Source organism: Cebus imitator, unplaced genomic scaffold (genome assembly GCF_001604975.1).
Source record: "Cebus imitator isolate Cc_AM_T3 unplaced genomic scaffold, Cebus_imitator-1.0 Scaffold214, whole genome shotgun sequence".
Classification (NCBI taxonomy): Eukaryota; Metazoa; Chordata; class Mammalia; order Primates; family Cebidae; genus Cebus; species Cebus imitator.
Window position 1 is genome coordinate 2,540,315 of NW_016107529.1, and position 24,090 is coordinate 2,564,404.

Sequence of the window (24,090 nt, forward strand, 5' to 3'; positions counted from 1 at the left end):
ATTATAGACTGGACACTCACCCAAAGTGATCTTTACTTTAAGGACTTTTCCCCGTCCAGTAATTGGGAATAAACTGCTCTAGTCTACACTATCAGCATGTTTCACCTATATGGCTGCTAGCAGTGAAGCAGCAACATAGCTCAAATACAGATAGAGAAAATGAAAGAATGATTTAGAATGAAACAAAATAGTTTTTCAATAACTAAAAAATATATTTTTCAAAAAAAACAATTGCTTACTTTGCTGCAGATTTCTGTATCAACGGTGAAATTAGATGGAAACGTATATATGCTGAAAGAAAAAAGACCATTGATAAAAAAGGTTAGGGGCCTCAAATATTTTATACATCTGTTATTTCCCCCTAATATATATATATTTAATTCTGAAATAAACTACTAATCCTTAAATCCTCATTACATCTTTATTCTTAAGGGTCTTTAAAAAGTAGTATTTACCATTCCAAATAAGGAGTTCCATAAGGTACTCTTTAATCTCTGGGAAGACCAGACATATGGGCAGATACACAGAAAGGCCTATAAATACTCATATTTATTAATAGCTTCAGTCAGGAAAAATTTTAGAGCACAGATGTTAAGAACATTAAGGCAACAACCCCAACATTCACACAAATTTCCTTGGAAAGGAAAGGCTTTCCCAGGAAACTGAATAAACGTTAAGGAGATTTTTAGAAACTCATAAGTTATTAAAAAAAAAAAAAGAAAAATACCTTCCCAAAAAACTCAAGAATCCCACAGACCTACAATATAGTTGTGTTTTAAGGTTGGGGATATGGCTTAAATTACATACAAGATTGTGCACCCAGCCTATGATTCCATGTTGCTTCAATAAGTTCCTTATGCCATGTTCAAGAATAGAACAGTAAAAAGCAACACAGTTAGGGCCACAACATTAAAGATAAGGACTTCAGAGTCTACTTAACTCTATACTATGCGTCCTTTATGCTGAAAACAAAATGGTAGAAGCAGGCAGGTGGTGGGGATTTCACATTTGTAATGCTGAACTAGGCTATTATGTCTATGAATAATCCCTTTGTATATTTTAATCTCTTTTTAAAAACAATGTTCAAATAACACCACCAATTCTTTAAGAAGGCCAAACACCTGGCTCTGCTTTCATTTAACTGAAAGAAAAAAATCTAAAAACAAAATTTCATTCTAGCCTTAAATTTTCATTTCCTGGACACCAGAGTATCCATAAGGATTTCTGTGACAGCACAGGAGCACAGTATAAATCTGGTAGAATAAGCATAGAAAAGGTCTTCAAGTGGAAGGGGGAAAGGAAAGAGAAGCAGGTGATATACACAGGAGAAACGAGTTGCTACAAAGTGGAGAAACATTTGATTTACTTATTTTATTCCTTTTAGGGAGGATGAGAGGGCTTTAAGATGGCTGATAGAGTCACCCAGCACTAGCCTCCTCCACAAAGGAGGACCAAAACAGCAAGTAGATAGTCACATGTCAAACAAAGCATCTAAAGAGAACACTGGAATTTAGCAGGGAGGTTACAGGAGGGCAACATTTTACCTTTGGGAATTTTGAATTTGTTGTCTTTCTTATACCACAGGCAACCTTGTGGAGTATTCACAATTTTAACTGGGTATTCTGTTTCAGGGCAATCGAAAGCCTTCAATGTAAAGTCCGTGGCTAACAAAAGAAAGGAATAATAATTCACTCAAGTATTTCAGCCGTAGCTCCAGTAATCTGTTAACTGGCTTCAGGGGTCTAAATAACTTTTCTCTGTGGCAAAAATAAGCCAAATTCAGATGCTGGAATACTTTAAATTAGTAGACCAATACTGAAAGGAAAACTATGTTGGCCTTAAAGTAAATAAACTCTGAAGATCTGGAATTTCCCAAGAATTGACTCTGAGTACTATACATTCTGCTTCATTCCCTTTCTTGAACGAGGAACCTTTAGTCAGGATAGTTTCATAAACCAATTTATGAAACGATCCATTAATTCATGAGACTGCCTTTTATTAACCTTATGTATTGTACATTTGAAAGGTTACAAAATAGTTCTGCTCAAACAAAATCAAACTTGTCCTTTTGGTTAATTAAAACAATAGTTTCATCAACATATAGGTGAAAAATAGCTAATTTTTAAAATTTGAGTACTTGCTGTATTTATTTAAAAGAGTTGGATTTGGTACAAATGGTGGCTCATGCCAGTAATCCCAACACTTCCCAAGGCTGAGGTGGGAGGGCTGCTTGAAGCCAGGCCACTTGAAGCCAGGAGTTTGAGACCAGCCTGGGCAACATAGAAAGACCACATCTCTAGAATAAAATTAACAATTAGCTGGACATTTTGGTGCACACCTGTAATCCCAGCTACTCAGGAGGCTGACACAGGAGGATTGCTTGAGCTCAGCAGCTCAAGGCTGCAGTGAGCCATGATCATGCCACTGCACTCCAACCTGGGCAACAGAGTGAAACCCTACCTCAAAAAACTAAACTAAACTAAAATAAAATAATAAGCTAACTGGGTTGTTTAGATTATTTACAGTTCAAGATGTGAAACTGAAATGTCTAAAACATTTAACACTTTTTCTAAAGGCTTTTTTCCCCCTAATTGAAGGGAGAATCACATAACATAAATTTATCTGAAGTGAACAATTCAGAAGCATTAATACATTCACAATGTTGTGAAACTACCACTTCTATCAGGTTCCAAATCATTTTCATCACCCGAAAAGGAAACCCCCTGCTCTTTAAGGGGTTGCTCCTCATTACCCACTAACCTCAGCCCCTAGCAATCATCAATCTATATTCTATCTATGTTATCTATTCTGGACATTTCATATATATGGACTTATCTGTAACCTTTTGTGCCTAGCTTCTTTCACTTAGCATGGTTCTTCCCAATTATAGCATGTATCAGTACTACATTTTTTTATAAGTAATATTCTAAAGTATGTATACACCACAGTTTGTTTATCCATTCATCCACTGATGGACATTTGGCCTGTTTTCATCTTTTGGGTATTGTCAACAGTGCTGTGTGAATATGAAGGTCCATATATTTGTTTGAGTACCTGTTTTCAATCCTTTTGGGTATAATCATAGAAGTGTAATAAATGGCTGGGAAATACAGTGTTCTGAGTAAACTATACTTATAAGCAACTCTAAAACCTTGGACCTAAGATTGGTAGTTTTCAATTATCTTTTTCTACAACTCATACTTAGAAATATGTTTTCCATTGCAAGCTAGTAGACAGGCAGAGAGACCTATTTGAAACAAAAGTTATTAAAATAATATTCTTTCTATATGCAATGAAACATTTTGTTATTTTCTATTCTGATTGATTTTTTAATGCTTTCATGGCTCATTTCACTGACCTTACAATCTATTACGCTGACTTCCCAACCTTCTAATGGGCTGCCACCTGCAGTTTGAAAAGCAACAGAACAACCTGGCAAGGTAATGTCAATCCCTAAGGAGACTGGTGTGAAAGGATCAGCCAGCTATGCTACACAAGATATAGCATCAACTTCAGAGTCCCAAGATCTGTGTTTAAGTCCTGGTTTCTCATTCACCAACTGAATAGTCTTGCACCAGTCACTTTGCTTTTTTGACCCTCAGTTTTCTCATTTGGAAAAGTAAGAAAATGGTCATCTCCACCTCAGAATGTTACTGGGAATCTCAAATGTAAATTCCTATGATACTTTGTAAAATATAATGTGCTATACAGGTGCCTATTAGCACATGGATGGATTATGTATAAAAACTGCGGTTTTACTGACCTATGTACTTGTTTTCAGCTGGAAGATGAAGATCTGGATTTAATTCAAAATTACTATTCCACAGTTCAGCCCAAGAATTTTCAATATCTGTAAAGAAGAAATATAAACTGACCCAATAAGCAATGCAATGTTCAACATTCTCTTAATAATAAACTAGTTATCAACTGGCCTTCACAAATCAATTCTACTTTCTCAGGAAAAACTGTGACTAACACATATCCAGGCGTTCTAGAATCATACTACTCAAAGTGTGGTTCCAGCAGCACTGCCATCACCTGGGATATTGTCAGAAATGCAGAATCTGGTCAGGCGCAGTGGCTCACACCTGTAATCCCAACACTTTGGGAGGCTAAGGTGGGTGGATCACCTGAGATCGGGAGTTCGAGACCAGCCTGAATAACATGGTGAAACCCCAGACGGATTTCTACTAAAAATACAAAATTAGCCAGGCGTGGTGGCATAGTGTAATCCCAGCTACTCAGGAGGCATAGGCAGGAGAATTGCTTGAACTCAGGAGGCAGAAATTGCAGTGAGCCAAAATTGTGCCACTGTACTCCATCCTAGGCAACAAGAGCAAAACTCTGCCTCAAAAAAAAGAAAGAAAAAGAAATGCAGAATCTCAGGTCCTACTCATACCCTCTGATCAGAATCTGTATTTTAGTAAGATTTCCAGGTGACAAAAATGCAGCGGCATTTGAGAAGCATTTTTCTAAAACTAAGTCAAAACCTGCCCCCAAAATACCAAGACAACAGGAGTTTTTCACTACCTACTAAATATAAACATAGCAAAAAATAATTTCCTGTGCAGTAGTATAAGTAATTTTCATTTCAAAGTGAGTTTTTAAAAAAAATTATACTTTTTCCCCCTCTAGAACCATTAAATTATTAAACAATAAACATTTCCAGGTAAGTCAGATATACCTAAATGTAAGACAATTCATAAAATATTTTACCTTCTATACTATACTGAGTTCCAAACCATTTCTCCTTGAGGTCACATTTTCCCTCATTAGCACCAGACAGTAGAACAAGATTTGCTTTTTGAGGAACTAGCTGATTCAAGGCTTCAGCAATGACCTAATAAATTGGGAAGAAGGGAGAGAGATACACACAATTTTAACCTAATACATCTCTGTTTAAAAAGGCAAAAATTACATTGTTAGGCACCTCCAAGATCTATGCTCACGAAAGTACCTACAGTTCATGAACACCCTAATTTACAAAGTCTTGTCAGTGTTTCAAAAACTTCTTTCCTACTTTATTGAGATATAATTGACAAATATCAAGTATGTTCTTGATAATGCTTTAAACAGTGTTTATCTCCAATCCTACATATTAACAGCATTAGCAGTAAAAATAGCTATCCTTGACTGCCAAGCTTCTGTGAGCCAGGAAGTATTTAACATACATTATTTCATTTATTCCTAAAAACAATCCTAAGGTATACTCACTTACAGGAAATAACATTCAGCTTCTGAGGTTGATGCTTAAGTAATTTGCTCAGGTTAAAGATTATGTAATTTGTACAGAATAACACAGCTAGAAGTGGCAAAAGTGGAGTTCTAACTAAATTTGTACATGCTACCAAAGACTATGTTCTTAACAGCTATGTTTTATACCACTTCATATCCAGGAATCAGTAAAACACTGCCAAGGTAAGGCCTTTTTCAATAATCCTCCAGCTACGATAAGGACTAAACAGAACTTTGTGACTTGGTTTGGAACCCTAACTACTACTAAAACACTATTTATTTGAGTAAAAATCAACAAATGGTGGTTCAAAAAAAAAAACACAACCAGCCACTGGGCACAGCCATCCTAGTGACAATGGCAAGGATGTGTAGTTGTTTCTTTCTCCTTTACCTTTCCCTGTCCTCTTTAATAGTTTAGGAGTGTCCTATGCTAAAATTTCTCAATCTTAGCGATATTAACATCTTGGGTCAGACAACTATTGCAGAATGCTGTCTTCTACATTACAGGATATTTAGCAGCATCCCTGGCTTCTACCCACTGGATCCCAGAAGCACTCCACCCCCCCACCCTGAGTTGTGACAACCAAAATGTCTCCAGACATTGACAAATATCGTCTGGAAGGCAAAAGTCACCTCTGGTTGACCCCTGCTATTCCTGTGTGAAACAAAATGACTTATTCTCCACTAGTGAAGAAATGACCCTGACCACCGGGCGCGGTGGCTCACGCCTGTAATCCCAGCACTTTGGGAGGCCGAGGTGGGTGGATCACGAGGTCAAGAGATCGAGACCATCCTGGTCAACACGGTGAAACCCCGTCTCTACTAAAACTACAAAAAAATTAGCTGGGCATGGTGGCGCGTGCCTGTAATCCCAGCTACTCAGGAGGCGGAGGCAGGAGAATTGCCTGAACCCAGGAGGCAGAGGTTGCAGTGAGCCAAGATCGCGCCACTGCACTCCAGCCTGGGTAACAAGAGCGAAACTCCGTCTCAAAAAAAAAAAAAAAAAAGACCCTGACCAACAATTTATTGGCATGTAACATTATCCATAGGTCATATGTTTCTAATTAAGGGAACCTTACATTTTTCTTATAAATATGTTCAAAATGATTAAAAATCTAACAGTCCTGACTCTCCAACTGAATTAAAAGGTAGGCTAAACAATGAAGCATTTTTCACAGGGAAACCAGATAGTTCTTAGGAATTCTTAGGAATCACTTCAACTATTTCAGTAGATGTTTCAACATTTGAAAACTATTAAAACAGTACCTAAGAAGTACTGATTTTGATTTTCTCCTCTTATATTAAAACTTAATTATGTAAAAGAACCGTGAGAAATTATCCACAAAACTGTTGATACTTCTGTTTAAACAAATAAAAATCCTGACTAAATATAACTAAGTTTTCTTTGCTCCCATGGTTCTTAAATACATCTCCGTACTTTCTCGCCCTCCTCTTTCCTTAAAAGTAAGTTCTAGAAGTATAAACCTCCTTACTTCTGGGTTGTATTCAAAAAGAAGCTGATCTCCAGTGAGAATGTCCTGCAATGGGTACAGCTGCATGTTCTCACACATGTTTTCCACATACTCAACTGGATCTGTCTGTAAAGAGGTAAATTATTTCACACCAGAACTTCTCCATTATTTGATTTACCACAACATGCAAATACTTTCTCCCTTTTTTATTAATAATGAAACCAAAAGCTTCTGAACAGATAAAACCAGATATAATTGCAGCTTGAGAATCTGATGCTCAGGCCAGGCACAGTGGCTCACGCCTGTAATCCCAGCACTTTGGGAGGCCAAGGTGGGCGGATCACCTGAGATCAGCAGTTCGAGACCAGTCTGACCAACATGGAGAAACCTCATCTCTACTAAAAGCACAAAATTAGCCGGGCGTGGTGGCACATGCCTGTGATCCCAGCTACTCAGGAGGCTGAGGCAGGAAAATCGCTTGAACCTGGGAGGTGGAGGTTGCAGTGGGCCAAGATAGTACCACGGGCAAGAAGAGCAAAACTCCTATCTCAAAATACAATAAAAATAAAAAGAATCTGATGCTCAGTAGGCCAAGCACAGTGGCTCACACCTGTCCTAACATTTGGGAGGCCAAGGTGGTCAGATTACTTGAGACCAGTCTGGGCAACATGGCAAAACCCTGTCTCTACAAAAAATGCAAAAAGAAGCCAGGCATGGCAGTGCATGCCTGTAGTGCCAGCTACTTGAGGAGCTGAGGTGGGAGGATTGCTTGAGCCCAGGAGGCTGAGGCTGCAGTGAGCTGAGATCATGCCACTATACTACAGCATGGGCAACAAAAAGAGACCCTATCTCCAAAAAAAAAAAAAATTCTAAGAATATAAAGCCATAGCTACTCCCTTAGGGAGCTTAAACTCACACCCCTCATGCCACCATTCTGAGTCCTACAACCCACTAGGTTCTAATCATATCACAGCCTCTTCATGAAAGCAATTACCACACTGAACTATGAATGCTTGTTTACCTGTCAAGTGCCCCACATGACTGTGTGAACAATAAAGACAGGTGACCCATCACTACAGCACTATCAACTAAAAACTATTTGTAAGCATGAATCAAATCAATGTAGAAATCAAAATGTATTGGGCTAGGCACAGTGGCTCATGCCTATAATCCCAGCTATTTGGGAGGCTAAGGCAGAATCGCTTGAACCTGGGAGGTGGAGGTTGCAGTGAGCCAAGATCTTGCCACCGCACTCCTGCCTGCATGACAGAGCAAGACTCCATCTCAAAAAATAATAATAATAATAATAATTGATATAAATGTGCCTAAAATGCACATATTTTGAGCGTACAGTTTGTTGAGTTTTGAGAATCTANAAAAAAAAAAAAAAAAAAAAAAATCAACATGTGTTGACTGGGCATGGTGGCTTATGCCTGTGCTCCTAGCACTTTGGGAGGCTAATGCGGGAGGATGGCTTGAGCCTGGTTCAAGACATGCCTGGGCAACATAACAAGACCCCTTCTCTAATTAAAATTTTAAAAAATTAAAATGTGAGTGTCAAATAAAAGTCTTGAGATAAGAAATCATATTAATAAAAATATTATTTCAATTTAAAACTGAAAGAATGACCACCAGTTCACTGATAGAAGAAATGGAAATATTTTTTCCAGAGGAATGCAATCAATTCACATATTTACTGAGCACCCACATACACAGACTTTTAAAACTGACAGGTCTTTCAGATACCAAGTGGTTCCAGTTCCATGTTTTGCAATGAGGAAACATATTCAGATTTTTCCTAACTAGATGGCTAGATGGCTTGCCTAAGGTGACACAATGAGTAAATGACAAGCAGAGTAGACATCAGAACTCTGAACTCATAACATCCACATACGCTTCCCAAAACACCACACTGCCCAGTCCTTTACTAGACTTCTGGGCTCAAGCAACCTGCCTGCTCAACCTCCCAAATGCTTGGATTACAAGCATGAGCCACGTCGCCCAGCCTCTGAGCCTATTTTAATTAAGAGAAATGCCCTCCTTCCCCTAAATTCCAAAGCACAATGTTTCTAACATTATATGTGGTAAATATAAATTCAAATACTGTGAATGTCTTTACAATATTTGAATTCCTAAAATATTAAATATCATAACGTCTCCATTAATGTTTATTGAAGAGATAGATGGATGACTATACAGATTAAATAATTACCACACAACATGATCTGTGTCATCTGCTTAATCCTCTCACTCCCTTATCTTACTCAATATAAATACTCAAAAACATGGTAATTTTCAGATAGCTTCAAGGCTATCTGGAGACTTACATGACAGAGAATGGCAGAATTAAAACTCCACTGACACTCAAAAAGAGGAACAATGTCCACACCAGTTTCAACTTAGTCACAGGCAACATGCAAAAGAATTTGACTTCCAGTACCTGTTCTTGGTAATGAAATTCATTATCCTCAATTTTCCGAATCTCTTCAAAAATTCTGTGAAGGGGAAAACTATAATTAGAAGATATATTAAAATTTCTGCCTACTTGAGGGAAAAGGGCAGGAGGGAGAGGATCAGAAAAGATAACTGTTGGATAGTAGGCTTAGTACCTGGGTAACAAAATAATCTGTACGACAAACCACTGTGACACACGTTTACCTATATAACACACCTGCACATATACCCCTGAACCTAGAATAAAAGCTAAAAAAAAAAAATTCTCACTAGAAGCATTAACAATAAAAGAAAAGCATGAAAATAAAGGGACTAGCCACATATGTGTAAAGCCTTAGTGTACACTCACATGTAGAAGGATAAGGATATGGAGCCACTAAAGGAAACAGCAGAAAATGCCTGAAAAACCATCAAGTCATGCCTACTGGCACCCTGAAGCCTCAAATATACTAGGACTGGCTCCTGGCCTCATTCCAAGAAATGTTTATTACCTTTTTTCTGGGCCTAGTTTCTGCAGCATTTTTAAATACTGAAAGACAGTGTAAGCAACCTAAAAACAAAACATCCGATTAGTCTTTTCCATAAAACGTTATCTACACGAAAGGAAAAAACAACTCAATTTGAATTATTTACCTCATAAAAATGTTCATAACCCTCATCAGTCAATGTAATAGAAATGCTGAACACTGAATAAGTGGAATTTTGCTCAAATCCCGTCTCACCATTTCCACCAAACAGTGCAAGAGCCCAGCACCTACAGGTGGGGAAAAAACCCAATCAATGTTCCTGGACTGACAGTCTACAGACATGTCAAATTAACAAAATATAGAGGCTTTCTATGTAAAATTTGAGAACCTCAGCCTTTGATGTAAACATATACTTTCCAATAGTAAATCTAAAAGTACACATTTTAAAAGCACAGAATCAACAGAAGGAAATAACAGTCTTTAGTCTAATAATAGTACAACATTAACAGTTTTAAGCCAAAACCATTCCTTTTGAAGATAACAGCATAAAGTATTAAAATTATGACTGCCGGAAGGCATTTCGCTTATTTATTTTTCTTAAATAGAGACAGGGTCTTCTTACTATGTTGCCCAGGCTGGTCTCAAACTCCTAGGCTCAAGCAATCCTCTGCCTTGGACTCTCAAGTGCTGGAATTACAGGTGTAAGCCACCATGCCTGGCCTCACAATTTTTGAACCTGTCTTCTAAGAGAAGCCTTAAGATACTTCTAATACATACTTACACCAAATGTCAAGTGAGTTCTTTAAGGCTGTCAGCTAACCTATGTAGGCTGTCTAAGAAAGAAGCAATGAGACTATACCTTTCCCTGACTACATTAATTCTGAAAAACTAATAAAAGAGGACACCAGAATAGAGTCTGAAATTCCAATAAAGCTCAATAAGGTAGAAAGTTTGTGCACAACTTAAAGCATATAACATATATTGTGTAAGGTGTATATGAACCCAATATCATTAGTTTATTATTTCATAGTAACTCTGCCCTCTTAGTTTTCTTTGAATGTTCTAGTACACACAAGTGTCTTAAAAATACTTACTTAAATTTCTCATCCATCTTCCATTCTCACACTATTTCATTTACAGAAAAATCAAACAAGGAATTACTTTAATGTATTAGTCCTGATTCTAAAATTATATTTCTATGATTTGGCTATAGTTGACTTAAACAGGTCCTTTAATGCTTAGGAAACATTCTGCTAACAGGACTACATATACCATTTGCAGTCCCACATGTTAATTATAATTTACCTACCCAATGAAGTTTTCATTAAAGTACAGCTTTTGGGTTGGGAGAGCCTGGAGTATTTAAATAACTGACTTCTTTACCATTCAGTCAAATATAAATCCTTGATTAGAGCTAATTCTTTTATGCAATTCTGGAATCTATTAATTTCATTTATGATTTTTTAAAATTTTGCATACAAATACTTCTAATAATGGGCTAAAAGTTAGCTTACAAGGAAATACACAAATATAACATGGCCATTAAAATAATGTAAGCTATTAAGATGACTATAATTAAGATAGTTATTAAGATGACTATAATATAAAATTTATTATTCTAGGCTTCTGGGCAGTTAAAGCAGAAGAATGCATTATATAATACTTATTGTCTATTATTTTTCAGAGATTGCTATACTGAAAATACTTATAAACTGAATACTTGCTTTTTCCTAAGGAAAGAAAGAATGCTGCCTTTGCCTTCATGTCCAACCAGCCATGATATGTAATGAAGTGGCTTCACCCTTTTAAAAAAGTTTTATGATCAGAAAAAAAAAAGGTAGAAATACAAAAGAAAATCTAACCTTTAAGACTACAATAATTTGAAAATATAATTACAAACTTATTCTCACATATGTCCACCAAATGTTAAATTGTAATTAATTTAATAGCAGCAAGATAAAAACAGAAAATATAGTAAAATTAATTCTTTTATCTGAGAAGGACTACAATCATCCCAAAATTTAAGAACATTACTTTTTCTCTTGGACATCAAACTTACCTGCTTTCATGATTTATCTTTTTGCTTCACCCAAAATGAAAAGTAGATTCCTTATCAGTTTAGAACCTAATATAGATATGAATAACTGTAAAAGCTTTTGGTACTACATTGGGCTCTGTGGTAAAGTAAAATGTGTTGTTCAAAGGGTCAGAAAATCTTGGTTCTAGTTTTAGATTTTCCTTTAAGTAAATCAGGAACTTGAGCAAGATACTTAACTGTATTCTTCTTTTACTCTTCACTTGCCTAACTACTTGGTGTTTTCATGAAAATGCAATAACAAGTATAAAAATGCTTTATCACATACTAATGATAGTCTGACTAAATGTGCACACTCTGTCCAAATTGTCTTTCCCACTGGGTTCTACTGTAAAAGTATTCCTACCACAAAGACATGTAGGAAAAAACTGAGTTTTCTGCATATTTCTATATAAATTTTATTATTTTATTTAATTAGGTTGCACAATTAAATTCAGTAAACAGCTAAAAGTCAAGATACAATTTTCAACTATGGGCAGTCCTTAAAGCCCATATAACCTTGTTTAAAATATTTATTTGGCTGGGCACGGTGGCTCAAGCCTGTAATCCCAGCAAGGTCGGAGGCCAAGGTAGGCAGATTGCTTGAGCCCTGCCTCCTCCAAAGTTAAATTTTTATCAGTTCATTAGCGTTTATTTCTAATTAGAAAAGCATTTGTAGGCATCGACTGATCCTTATCTTAAAGAACTGTCTGGCCCATGTTATACTGCTCATATAAGATAACTATATAGACAAGTAGAAATTCTTCCCTAATTTGCATAAACCTGCTTTAATTCAGAGGAGTAAATCCTTGGGATTTATGTACTCTAGTCATATTACCAGTCCAAATTATTATTATTTTTTTTATTTTGAAACAGAGTCTTGGCCGGGCGTGGTGGCTCATGCCTGTCATCCAAGCACTTTGGAGGCCAAGGCGGGTGGATCACCTGAAGTCGGGAGTTCAAGAGACAGCGTCTTTTTTTTATTTTGAGACAGAGTCTTTATTTTTATTTTTATTTTGAGACAGAGTCTTGCTTTGTTGCCCAGGCTGGAGTGCAATAGCATGATATCAACTCACTGCAACCTCCACCTCCCAGGTTCAAACAATTCTCATGCCTCAGCCACCCGAGGAGCTGGGATTATAGGTGTATGCCACCATGCCTGGCTAGGTTTTTGATATTTTTAGTCGAGACGTGGTTTCACCATGTTGGCCAATCTGGCAGTCCCAAATTATTTAACTTTACTACAAATTACCAAAGTTAGCATTCACACTAAACACTTAATTTCAAAGACTTAAGAAAGGCAACTATAACCGAGAAGGCTCTAGTTTTTATATCAAAAAAAAAAAAAAAAAAAAATAGTAAAATACCCAGCAAGGTTTAAAAGCTCCTGGAGTAATCAAGTTTCAGGTTACCGTATTGCCATGTTTATAAATTCAGAACCCCCAAACTTAAACCATTTAAAATAATTCTCACTCAGTTCTAATGAAGTAAAATTTCCCTTAAACTCTTACCTGTAATGTTGCTGTTGAGGAGGAAGTGCCCATGTGATGGTCAGAGCATGAATTTTTCTGATTGGAACAACTAAACAAAAACATTTTCCAGAATAACAGATATGAGTGTTTCTCTTTAACTTTTACTATATTACAAGAATGTTTAAAATTCTATATATTTATCCTCCAATAAACAAGGGAAGGTTAAGTACAATGCACTTATTATTTCAACTTGCCAATTTTCCAATTTAATGCAATTTTTATAAATTTGTTTTTGATTTGTTTTCAGAGGCAGAGAAAGCAGGGATAAAAGAACTATGAGGATATGAAATGCTGCTGTGAATGGATCTCTTCTAGGAGTCAGGAGACCCATATCTGAAATCCAGTCCTACCACTATCTTGCTGTATGTGCTTGTATGACCTTGAGAAAATTACTTGCATTTAAACCTTTCTGAATCTGTTTACTCACAGTAAAATGAGTGAGTTGGGTTAAAGTATCTCCAGGATTCTTCCCAATGCTATTATTATTCTATGATTAGAAAATCATAGAATAAAAGCCAGAAAGAATACAATAAAAAATAAGTTGTCTCTGGGAAGAGTTAGCTTAATATTAACAGAATGGAACCAGCAGCAGAAAGGCTGTAACAAAACAGTCATTGATCAGAGGAGGGGAAAAGGAAAGAGACTGGTAATGGGGGTGAAGAAAGAGAGAATACCTAACACAATTAGGAAAAAGAAAAAAAAATATCTGCGATGATGAAAAGAATAAAGAGAGAGAGATGGTGAATTAAGAATGTTTCTCCAAGCCGGGCGTGGTAGCTCACACCTGTAATCCCAGCACTTTGGGAGGCTGAGGCGGGCAGATCACAAGGTCAGGACATCGAGACCAGCCTGGCTATTACTGTGAAACGCCGTCTTTTAAATAATAATAATAATAAAATAAAAATAAAAGAATGTTTCTCCAATATTCACTGTGGGCAAATTGTTCAGTAAATTATAATGTAATCATAAGACTCATTATGCAGTTATTACAAGTATACTATTAAATGAAACAAGGCAAAAGACAGAATTATATATGTACTTTATAATCTCAACTTTGTTAAGAAAATATACCTAACAGAAAATCGGAAGGAAATCTGAAGGCTGGGCATGGTAGCTCACGCCTGTAAATGCAGCACTGGGGGAGGCCAAGGCAGGCTCATCACTTGAGGCCAGGAGTTTGAGACCAGCCTGGCCAACACGGCGAAATGCCCTCCCTACTAAAAATACAAAAATTAGCTAGGTGTGGTGGTGGATGCCTGTAATTCCAGCCACTTGGGAGGCTGAGGCAGGAGAATCGCTTGAACCTGGGAGGCGAAGGTTGCAGTGAGCTGAGATCGTGCCATTGCACTCCAGTTTGGGCAACAGAGCGAGAATCTGTCTCCGAAAAAAAAAAAAAAAAAAGAAATTTGACACAAATGACTTCCCTTGATGGTAAGATTTAAAGGTGATTTTTCTCCCATTTCTTGACACTTTATATTTTTATTTAGCAAATGTTGCTTTCACAACGAATTTAAAAGGAAACAATTTCCAAAGTGTTTTCCCTGTCCTCTATTTTTCCTCATTTAAAGGCAAAAAAAAGAGCAGAATATAAATAAAATGAAGCATAAATGAAATTTAACAACACAGAGAACAAAAGGGAACAAAGGTAAAGCAAGGAGAAAGCGTGAAATAGACTGAAGTAGCAGCAGGGCACCAGAATCAATCTATCTGCAGCTAGTCAATGGTCTGCTATCTATTACTAATTAGATCTCCATTGCCTATCTACTCCCTTTCCAACCCAGCTGTATTTTCTGTTGTGTTCTCATTTTCAATGAAAATTGGCAGCCTCAATTAGGTTATAGAGAATGTGCTAACATTATTTCAAACAGTTTTAAACCTTTGGTTCACGAACCTCTATAAAGTTTGTTAAATGCTGGTGTGTCAAATGGATCCGTTAAATGGCCAAAGTTTGGTTTGGGTAACCCACTGAAAATAAAACAAATACATACAAATTTAATTGGCAAAAGCCTTTATGAGCAATATCTTTAGGGATACTAACTGAGAGATATTTAAAATCTATTCTACATACTCCTTTTTGGAAAGCATTTTAGGTATGAACAAACAGATGGCAACAAAGCTGCAAAATCTTGGATTACACAATCTGTTCTTAATCTCAGCCCAATAACTCAAAAGTCTCTAACTCAAGAGATAGAGAATAATGAATTTAAAGGATCCCCTCTCACCTCAGTATTTACTGCCTCTATCAGCCCCATTCAATCAGTTCTTTTCTTATACAGAGCCATTTCAGAAAGAAACTTACACTAGAGATAGTATTTTCTTAAAATCAGTGATTTTATAAAGCAGTATGTTAGGCACTATGGTATTTAAAAGATCCCTTGGTCCCTCCTGGGGGCTTCTAATCTGGTTGAAGATATTGTAACTTTCATATTTCTTCCAAAGCATAGTCAATGCAAATTAGTATTAAATGCCTCAAAGAATTTTTAACCTGTCCAATTAAGGAACCAAAGTTATTAGTGAATAATACATAAGTTTTTTTTAATGCTTATCAGATTGACAGGACCTAATGAATTTCTCTATTAAACATACCTCTAATTTTATTAAAGTTTCACATTTGACATTTCCATAGTTCACACTCCAGACTTCTAATCAAAAAAAAAAAAGCCCTACAAATTTGTCATGGTTTTGATGACCATTACATACTAAAAAGCACTGCTAGTTATCAATGGAAATTTATATAACGCCAAATCAATAATAATCAGTTGTCATTAAAAATTATTCTAATATTTTATGCTAGTTTCTTTCAAAACTTTAAAATAATTATGTGTTAGAAGAATAACTGGGAAAATCCACTAGATTACTCATCTGATACACGAAAAAATATCTGATTTTATTAATTTTGTTAAAATGAAAACTACTACATGTGGGAAGAACGATTTCACTGCTTCCGAATTAAATTTTTTTTATAAACTTTGTAACAAAAATGTAGCAGAAAAGTATCTTTTAAATATCTGTATTATTTTGATGAATTTGAGGTGGAGAAAAAACGCTTGTATCATCCTAAACTGAAGGGCTACATACAATGTTTATAGAGGAGCATCTGGTTTGACTACATGAAATAAGTTTTTCAGGCAGTATGGAAAGTCAGCCATCATCTAAAAGATTCTTTCTTATATGGGAAAAACCAGTGCAAATCCAAACAACTTATTTAAAAAAACAAACTTTCAGTACACAATTTTTCCCAATGCGGGGGATTTAAGCGTGCATATTCTTCTGCCTCTCACATACTACTTTCTTTTGTATCACAGAAAAGCTCTAAATAAATGTAAAAGGAGGCATAAATTTTTCAGAATTATTGCTTACTATAACCTGTAAATTTTGAACTATGGAAACCTGGACTTGTCATCTTAGTTTACCCACTCAAAAGCTGTGTGACCTTGACAATCATTAAGTTTCGTTAGGGTTTAATTCTATCACCTGTGTAAAAATAAGAAAGCAAAAAAACCTTTGGGACTCATACAAGATAAGGTCTCTTTTAACTCTGAAGCTGTAATAATGGTCTCTTTAACTCTGAAGGTGTATGATGTATGAAAAAGAAATATCTTACTTGTTTGGTATCTCAGAAAATATTTCAGTCACCCACTTTTCCAAAGTATCCAGTGTTTCTTGAGAGGGGAGGGCAGGGAAGAGACAGAAAAATGCAATGACATTATTCAAGGTAGAAATGCAATTAAATTTCTCACAGTTTCAGATAAAAAACAAAGGGATATTTTAATTTGGCCATTACTTGCCACTTTTTAACCAGTAATGAATAACAGGAAAAATAACATTAGAAAAGAAAACCTTAAGACACAGATAACTTTGAGACTCCTTTATTTCTCCCTGGTAAAATTAGAAAAGGCACACAAGTTTAACAAAAAATATATCTTTATCATTAGGCTACTGTGAAGGACCAAGAGATAATAAGATTATGCCAACCATCCTACACCCATTCCAAAATGTACACCCTCTTGGAAGGTTTCTCTATGCTAACCCATATTACATTAACCTTTCCTTTTTGGCATCTCACCAATAATTTTATATTCCACTTGTTTTACATTAAGTTACACTCATAAGTCTTTTAGGCTATATATACATGTATATATAAATCATACATATATATGATCTGTTTTCCTTTGATTCATTTCTTATATTTAATAAGAAGTCCTTTTGAAATTTCTAGTAAAAAACAAGATCTGAAAAAGGAAACCTTTTGCTTTATCTGAGTGACCATCACTAGAGAGCCATTTGTTAGTTCTACCAGGCACATGAATTTCACTGATTCTTAATAGAGAACCCCACTATATAAAACATGGGATTTAGACTTCTAAATTTATATTATACTACTTATATAGATGTTTGACTCTTAAATGGTATAATTAATGCTAAAACTCTAAAATCTATGAAATCTACACCATACATAGTTTTCATCAAAACTTTAAGCTAGGCACAGTGGCTAGGGCCTGTAATCCCAGCTATCTGGGAGGCAGAGGCAGGACAATCACCTGAGCCCAGGCATTTGAGGCTGCAGTCACCTATGATTGTGCTACTGCGCTATATTCTGAATGACAGAGCAAGACCCTGTCTTGTTAAAAAAACAAAAAACTATAGGACTTGTTTTAAAATTTTCAAATAAGCATTAATAAGCTCTTATATCTGTCATCACAGAGGAAGAGAATACAAAAGAAACAGAGTAACTACTTCAAGAAAAATGCATGGAATTATTTGCAAACACAATAATCAATTAAAAATTATGAATTAATTTGTATACCAAATATGGAATTAACTAATTTAGCAAATGTAAAAGAAACCTAGAAGCAATTTGAACAAAAGAAGTTGACTTGAGGGTATAAAGTTATGTGGTATGATAGATACCACATAACTTTATACCCTCAAGTCAACTTTAGTGAACTCGTTTTGATCATAAATGCAAAAATGTTTTACATGTCAGTGCCAAGTCAGATTTGATCTTAATTTCAACAATACAAAAAGCAAAACTTTATAAAAGGAGAATCATATTAGGGTGAGGATTCGCCTTTCAAAAAGAAACGTGCAAACTATAAGCTATGTTAAAAGGAATAATTTAGCAATTTATTGACTTAAAAAACAAGTAGATTGAAATATAAAGAAAACAAAAGAAAGCTTCCATGTTTTCCTTAATGAGAAAAAATTAATATGAGTTACTGAAGACAATGATAAAAGAAGGAAAATAAAGATATTCATCAGTCTTTATATTTAAGATACTTCTGCCATTGTCACCATGATCAATCTCAACTAATCATGCCATTTTTATAGGACCTTATGTAAGTATGAACAAACCATTTGCCCTGTATGAGTTTGTAATCAATATAGGGTAAATGGAAAACCACAGATACAAGGGCAAGTGAAGTGGCTTAAGAGATCAATTCATGACCTATTGGTATATTAGTACATTCATAAACCAGCCTACAGATAAGACCTATACATGTAAGAGAAAAAAATTTGCCTGAGAATCTGATCATCTTATGTTTCCCTGAGCTTTGCCACTAGCTACGTGACATCAAGAAGTTCTGATTTCCATTACTTTGTATTAAGGTCAAGCACTAAAGTAATTAATAGTACATTCCAACACTGATACAGGCAAACAAATCCTAAGAAAATACTACTTGAAAGTAACTCTAAGAGCCATAATAAATAATGTTACCTTTGGATTGAACCACTAAAGTCATGTAATGAGCAGAGTAGTAACGTGTCCAGAATTCTTTCAATCTAGAATGTGTATCAATATTATTCTTTTTTGGTTCATGCTTGAGCGTCTCAGCATTTCCTATAAAAGAACGAAAAAAAAAATCACAGTTATAACTAAGTTCACTTGGTTAAAAGTCTTCTACACCATCAATGCACATTTTGCTACAATACATGATTAATGAAATAACCCAAGTGACTCAAGAATATTGAACCAGTATGTAATAATGTATTAATATTAATAAGACAAAAATGAGTAAGAAACAATTCTGAAGTATATTTTAATAGCCAAAGAATTAATCTCTTGTTGGGAAAACCTTTAAAAAACAGAAACTCCCTAAGCTTCTTTGCTTAATAATTAGTCTAGCAGTATTCAATCCAGGTTTTCCCTTTTAATTATTTTAATAATATTTTGTCTAATTCTTAAAAATAAAACACAAGAAGCAAGAATGTCATATGAAATGTATATAACTGTACAAAAATATACAGGAAAACAAAACACACTTTGAAGAATAATTTAGATAGGCCGGGCAAACGTTGGGAAGCCGAGGCGAGTGGATCATGAGGTCGGAGTCTGAGACCCGCCTGGCCAACATAGTGAAACCCTGTCTCTACTAAAAATACAAAAATTAGCCAGGCGAAGTGGTGGGCACCTGTAGTTCCATCTACTTGGGAGGCTGAGGCAGGAGAATTGCTTGAACCAGGGTGGCAGAGGTTTTGGTGCGCCTAGATTGCACTCCAGCCTAGGCAACAGAGTGAGACTGCGTCTCAAAAAAATAAATAAATAAATAAATAATAATAATTTAGATCATCTCATCCTAAATTTTACCCCATAATCAATAGGACTAATATGAGGATGTAACTAAATCCTACCACTAAAAAAATGTCATTATGAAAAACAGATACCAATTAAACAGCTTACCAGATGAACAAAATTAAGTCGCATTTCAAAAACTCTTAAAGAAACCATTGCTAACTCTGTTGACAAATGGAAATGTCAGGCTGAGGTGAAGCACAGACGTTATAAAAATCAGATAAACAGATGTTCAAATCCCACATCCACCATTACTATGTGCGTAACTTAAACAAATTAGATAACTTGACAGAAATTTAAAATAGAGATGGGGTCTCACTATGTTGCAAGGCTGGTTTTGAACTGGGATCAACTGATTCTCCCACCTCAGCCTCCCAAAGCGTTGGGATTACAGGTGTGAACCATCACGCCTGACCTAAACCTGTTAATCTTTAAATTGAGATTATCTCTGAAAACTGTGATAATGATCAAATGAAACAATCCATGTAGTGCTACCATAGTATCTGGCATCTAAAAAGCATTCACAAAATGTTAGGTGTTATTCTTGTTATAGTCATAGTTAGAGAACCAAGTACAGGCATATTTAACAACTTCACACTTGCAAGACTATCTAGCTATCCTAAAAGGTAAAAGGTACCTAGGGGCCCTAGCTTTATAATTTTCAATGCTTTATCAACTTTCCTTATTCTAAATCTTAACTAGAAAATATGAAATAAAATGATGTATTTAGTATCTTACCCCAAAAAAATTTCCCCATAGGATGTCCAGGTCGAGCAAGGCTTCCAAACAACATTTCCTTTCTGTTTGCATCAGAAGGCCTTGCAAGTTGATATTCTGTCAATTTTAAAGAAACACTTAATACAATTCAGTATCTCCTTTACTATATGAAAATTTAAACTTACAGAACAAAAAGCAAGGAAGTTAACAAAAATTAACTTCATGAATCACATGTTACAAGACTGAAGTGGGAAGCTCAATGATCCAGGCCTGGCTCTATGACTTAATATGACCTGTAACTTTGGGCAAATCAATTCACCTTACTGAAGTTTTACCCTTATTTTTCAAATGAAACACAAGGTAGCTAATGATCTGAAAGTTTCAGCTCTAGGATGCTATGTACAAGATTTTACTGATGAAAGTGCTAATAAAATACTGAACCTTGTATCTGGAAACTTGGTCATATGCCAAGTATAATGGCTAAGAACAATCACTTTCAAGTCAGAAATATCTTGGCTACTGCTAAATGTTTGTGTCCCTCCCACCCAAAATTTCTATGTTGAAACTTAATCCCCAATGTGATGGTATTTGAAAGAAGGGGCCAAGAGAAATGATTAAGTAATAGGGCAGAGCTCTCTTGAATGAGATTATCGCCTTATAAAAGAGACCTCAGAGTGCCCCCTTGCCCCTTCTGCCATATGAAGATAAAGAGTGAAGACAGTTGTCTATAAACCAGAGAGCAGGCTGTCACCAGACACCAAATCTGCCAGTTCCTTGATCTTGGACTTCTCAGCCTCAAAAAACAGTAAGAAACAACTCTATTGTTTATAAGACACCCAGTCTGTGGCATTCTGTTTTTGCAAACCAAATGGACTAAAAGTGCTAGAATTGTAGTTCTGAGACTTACTAAGCTGAATAACCTTGAGAAAGTTACCTAATGTACCTAATTCCATTCCTCCAAAACTGTAAGAAAATAAATTTTATTTTAAGCCACTATGTTTCTGGTAATTTGCCCAGCAATAACAGGTAACTAACATAGCAGACACACAAACATATCCATGAAAAGTAATTTAAGACCCCTTACAACTGATGAGACTAGAATATAAATATCTGAACACTTAGAGACCAAATTTGGCAAGGAAACAAACATTAAAAATAAAAAAGAGGTCAGGCGAGGTGGCTCAAGCCTGTAATCCCAGCACTTTGGGAGACGAGGTGGGTGGATCATGAGGTCAGAGATCAAGATCATCCTGGCCAACATGGTGAAACCCTGTCTCTACTAAAATTACAAAAATTAGCTGGACATGGTGGCGTCCACCTGCAGTCCCAGCTACTCAGAAGGCTTGAACCCAAAAAGTGGAAGTTGCAGTGAGCCGAGATTGAGCCACTGCACCCCAGCCTGGGTGACAGAGCAAGACTCTGTTTCAAAAAAATAAAAAAATAAAAATAAATGTATGCAAGGAAATTATAAAATACTAAACAAATCTACCTGCATTGTGCAAATAAATGTTTATAAATGTATGTGTACATATTTATAGACCTAATGGATAGACCTGGCCATCCAATCATGCAGGCAACTAAAGAGAGGTGAATGAGAAAAGTAACACCTGAATGACAGAGAGAAGACCCTCCCATCTGAATAGACTAGAAAAAAATAACACCAAATTACTGAGCTTTCAAAACTGGTTAATAAGTAATTTACTTCATCAGTTAACAACTGTTAGATCAGATTGAATTCTAGGTCTCCTATCATTAAAAAAAAAAAAAGAAAGAAAGAAAGAAAAACACAAATGAACAAAAGCGCAACAGAATTTTTACTTTAGTTCGGCATAACCAAAACTGCATACTGTGTGTGTGTGTGTGTGTGTGTGTGTGTGTGTGTGTGTGTGTGTGTGTGTGTTTCTTCCAACATAATTTTTCAAAGTATAATATATTGTGGTTTAAAACTGTAAAATCTAATTAAAGGCCTACTTTTTCAAACACTGATGTCAACCCACTCCAGAAAACTGTATAAAGAAAAACATACTAGAAAGCATTTAAGACACAGATAATAGTTCTTGAGTCTCAAAATATGGAAAGTGCTGTTACAGTTATCCTTAGTTGTTTTGTTTTTTCATCCATTCAACAGACATTTAACTAGGATTAAGGTAAAACAGACACTGTGGTAGGCAAGTAAAAAAATAAAATAAATCCTTGATTTCAAGGAGCTACTACAGCTAGAAGGAGCTTAACTATTCCATCCTCTTTTACAAATAAACGGAATACCATATTTGGAGACATTTCTGCGAGTTAAACAGGGGTCTGTTGACTTCCAGATAGATTACTCTTTCTAGCCATCTGTAGTTTACTCAGTCTAGTGAATGTTTTAAGTCATTATAGAACTAGACACTGAATCAAACCAAGGAGGAAGATACTACAAAAAGCGGAATACAGAAACCTACAGTCGCCATAAGACAAGCCTAACCTATATGAAATGGAAGTCCCTCCAAGTCTAGTATTAACTGCTTTTAATACTAAAATAAATCAAGCAGGGATAATAGATAATAGTGATATATATTAATACTATGTAATTAAGGAATATTTATAGCACAGAGCTATAATGAAGCCTTACTCTATGTAAGTACATTGTTTTCCTTTATAGTCTTCAATCTTTGAATCTCAAAAGATTAGCCCCTATGGTAAACCTTCAAAAAACAAAAGATGAAAAATATCCACCACCATCCTTTTCATTTACTTCAAATTTACACTGAATTAGATGTTTAATGACTTCAGGAATAAACATGATACATATTTCACTTTAGTCCTTTAAAATATAAAGATAAAATGGTCTAGAGATAAAGAAGGATAAATGTAATAAAAAACTGGGTTTCATGAAGGAAAAAACTGTAGTTACACATAAAATACTCCTCTTACCACTATCAACAGCTTCAACTTCACGGTCAATAGCATCTCTGATCATTAGTGGATGGATGAAGAACTGGGCCCATCTGAACAAAAAACAAAACTGGCATTTCTGTTTTTGTTCATTTTCATCAGTCAACATCTATTATTTTGATTAAGAAACTTGCTAAGTTAGAGATTTAATTCACAATTATAAGTATATAAAATCTAAACCATCTGCATTTCTATATTTCAAACTAATATCTATGTTACTTTAACTTTTTCATTGTGAAATATATTTAATAATCACAGAAAAATTAATAAAATATGAATATATAAACTACACCTGAGTGGCCCACACAGGTGAAGAAACCAACCATAGTCGACACTCTAGAAGCACCCGGCACCTACGAAAGGTTATCAAGAACTATCCTTACAAATATGTAACGGTCATTGTGCCCAATCTTCTTTATTGATGTCTTTTATCTCTGTTATTTGGCATTAAAGGTACAAGTACATAACTTCTGAATATAAAATATATATTTTGTGGGCATATCCTCAAGTACATAATTAGAGCTATTAGTTTATTGAATACATACACAGTATATGTATTCAGTATATATTAAAAAATATAGATGGCTCTATACCAAAACATTAATGGTGGTTATCTTTTTTTTTTTTTTTT

At 35.4% G+C, this 24,090-nt stretch overlaps 1 protein-coding gene across 4 annotated transcripts in view; it reads right to left on the reverse strand.

The window, feature by feature from the left end:
• NRDC (nardilysin convertase) overlaps positions 1 to 24,090 on the reverse strand; it is a 93,910-nt gene that overhangs the window by 13,851 nt on the left and 55,969 nt on the right. For 3 of the 4 annotated variants that reach the window (XM_037745807.1, XM_037745809.1, XM_017548739.2), the window contains 15 exons: positions 23,439 to 23,512; positions 20,547 to 20,642; positions 18,954 to 19,076; positions 16,839 to 16,896; positions 15,126 to 15,199; positions 13,214 to 13,283; positions 11,353 to 11,430; positions 9,795 to 9,915; positions 9,653 to 9,711; positions 9,148 to 9,202; positions 6,729 to 6,833; positions 4,717 to 4,840; positions 3,764 to 3,850; positions 1,545 to 1,664; positions 240 to 291 (listed from right to left, as the gene is read on the reverse strand). In XM_037745807.1, the coding sequence (XP_037601735.1) occupies positions 240 to 291; positions 1,545 to 1,664; positions 3,764 to 3,850; positions 4,717 to 4,840; positions 6,729 to 6,833; positions 9,148 to 9,202; positions 9,653 to 9,711; positions 9,795 to 9,915; positions 11,353 to 11,430; positions 13,214 to 13,283; positions 15,126 to 15,199; positions 16,839 to 16,896; positions 18,954 to 19,076; positions 20,547 to 20,642; positions 23,439 to 23,512 (1,296 nt within the window). The remainder of the gene's footprint in view (positions 1 to 239; positions 292 to 1,544; positions 1,665 to 3,763; positions 3,851 to 4,716; positions 4,841 to 6,728; positions 6,834 to 9,147; positions 9,203 to 9,652; positions 9,712 to 9,794; positions 9,916 to 11,352; positions 11,431 to 13,213; positions 13,284 to 15,125; positions 15,200 to 16,838; positions 16,897 to 18,953; positions 19,077 to 20,546; positions 20,643 to 23,438; positions 23,513 to 24,090) is intronic. The other variant, XM_037745808.1, reaches the window with a different exon arrangement.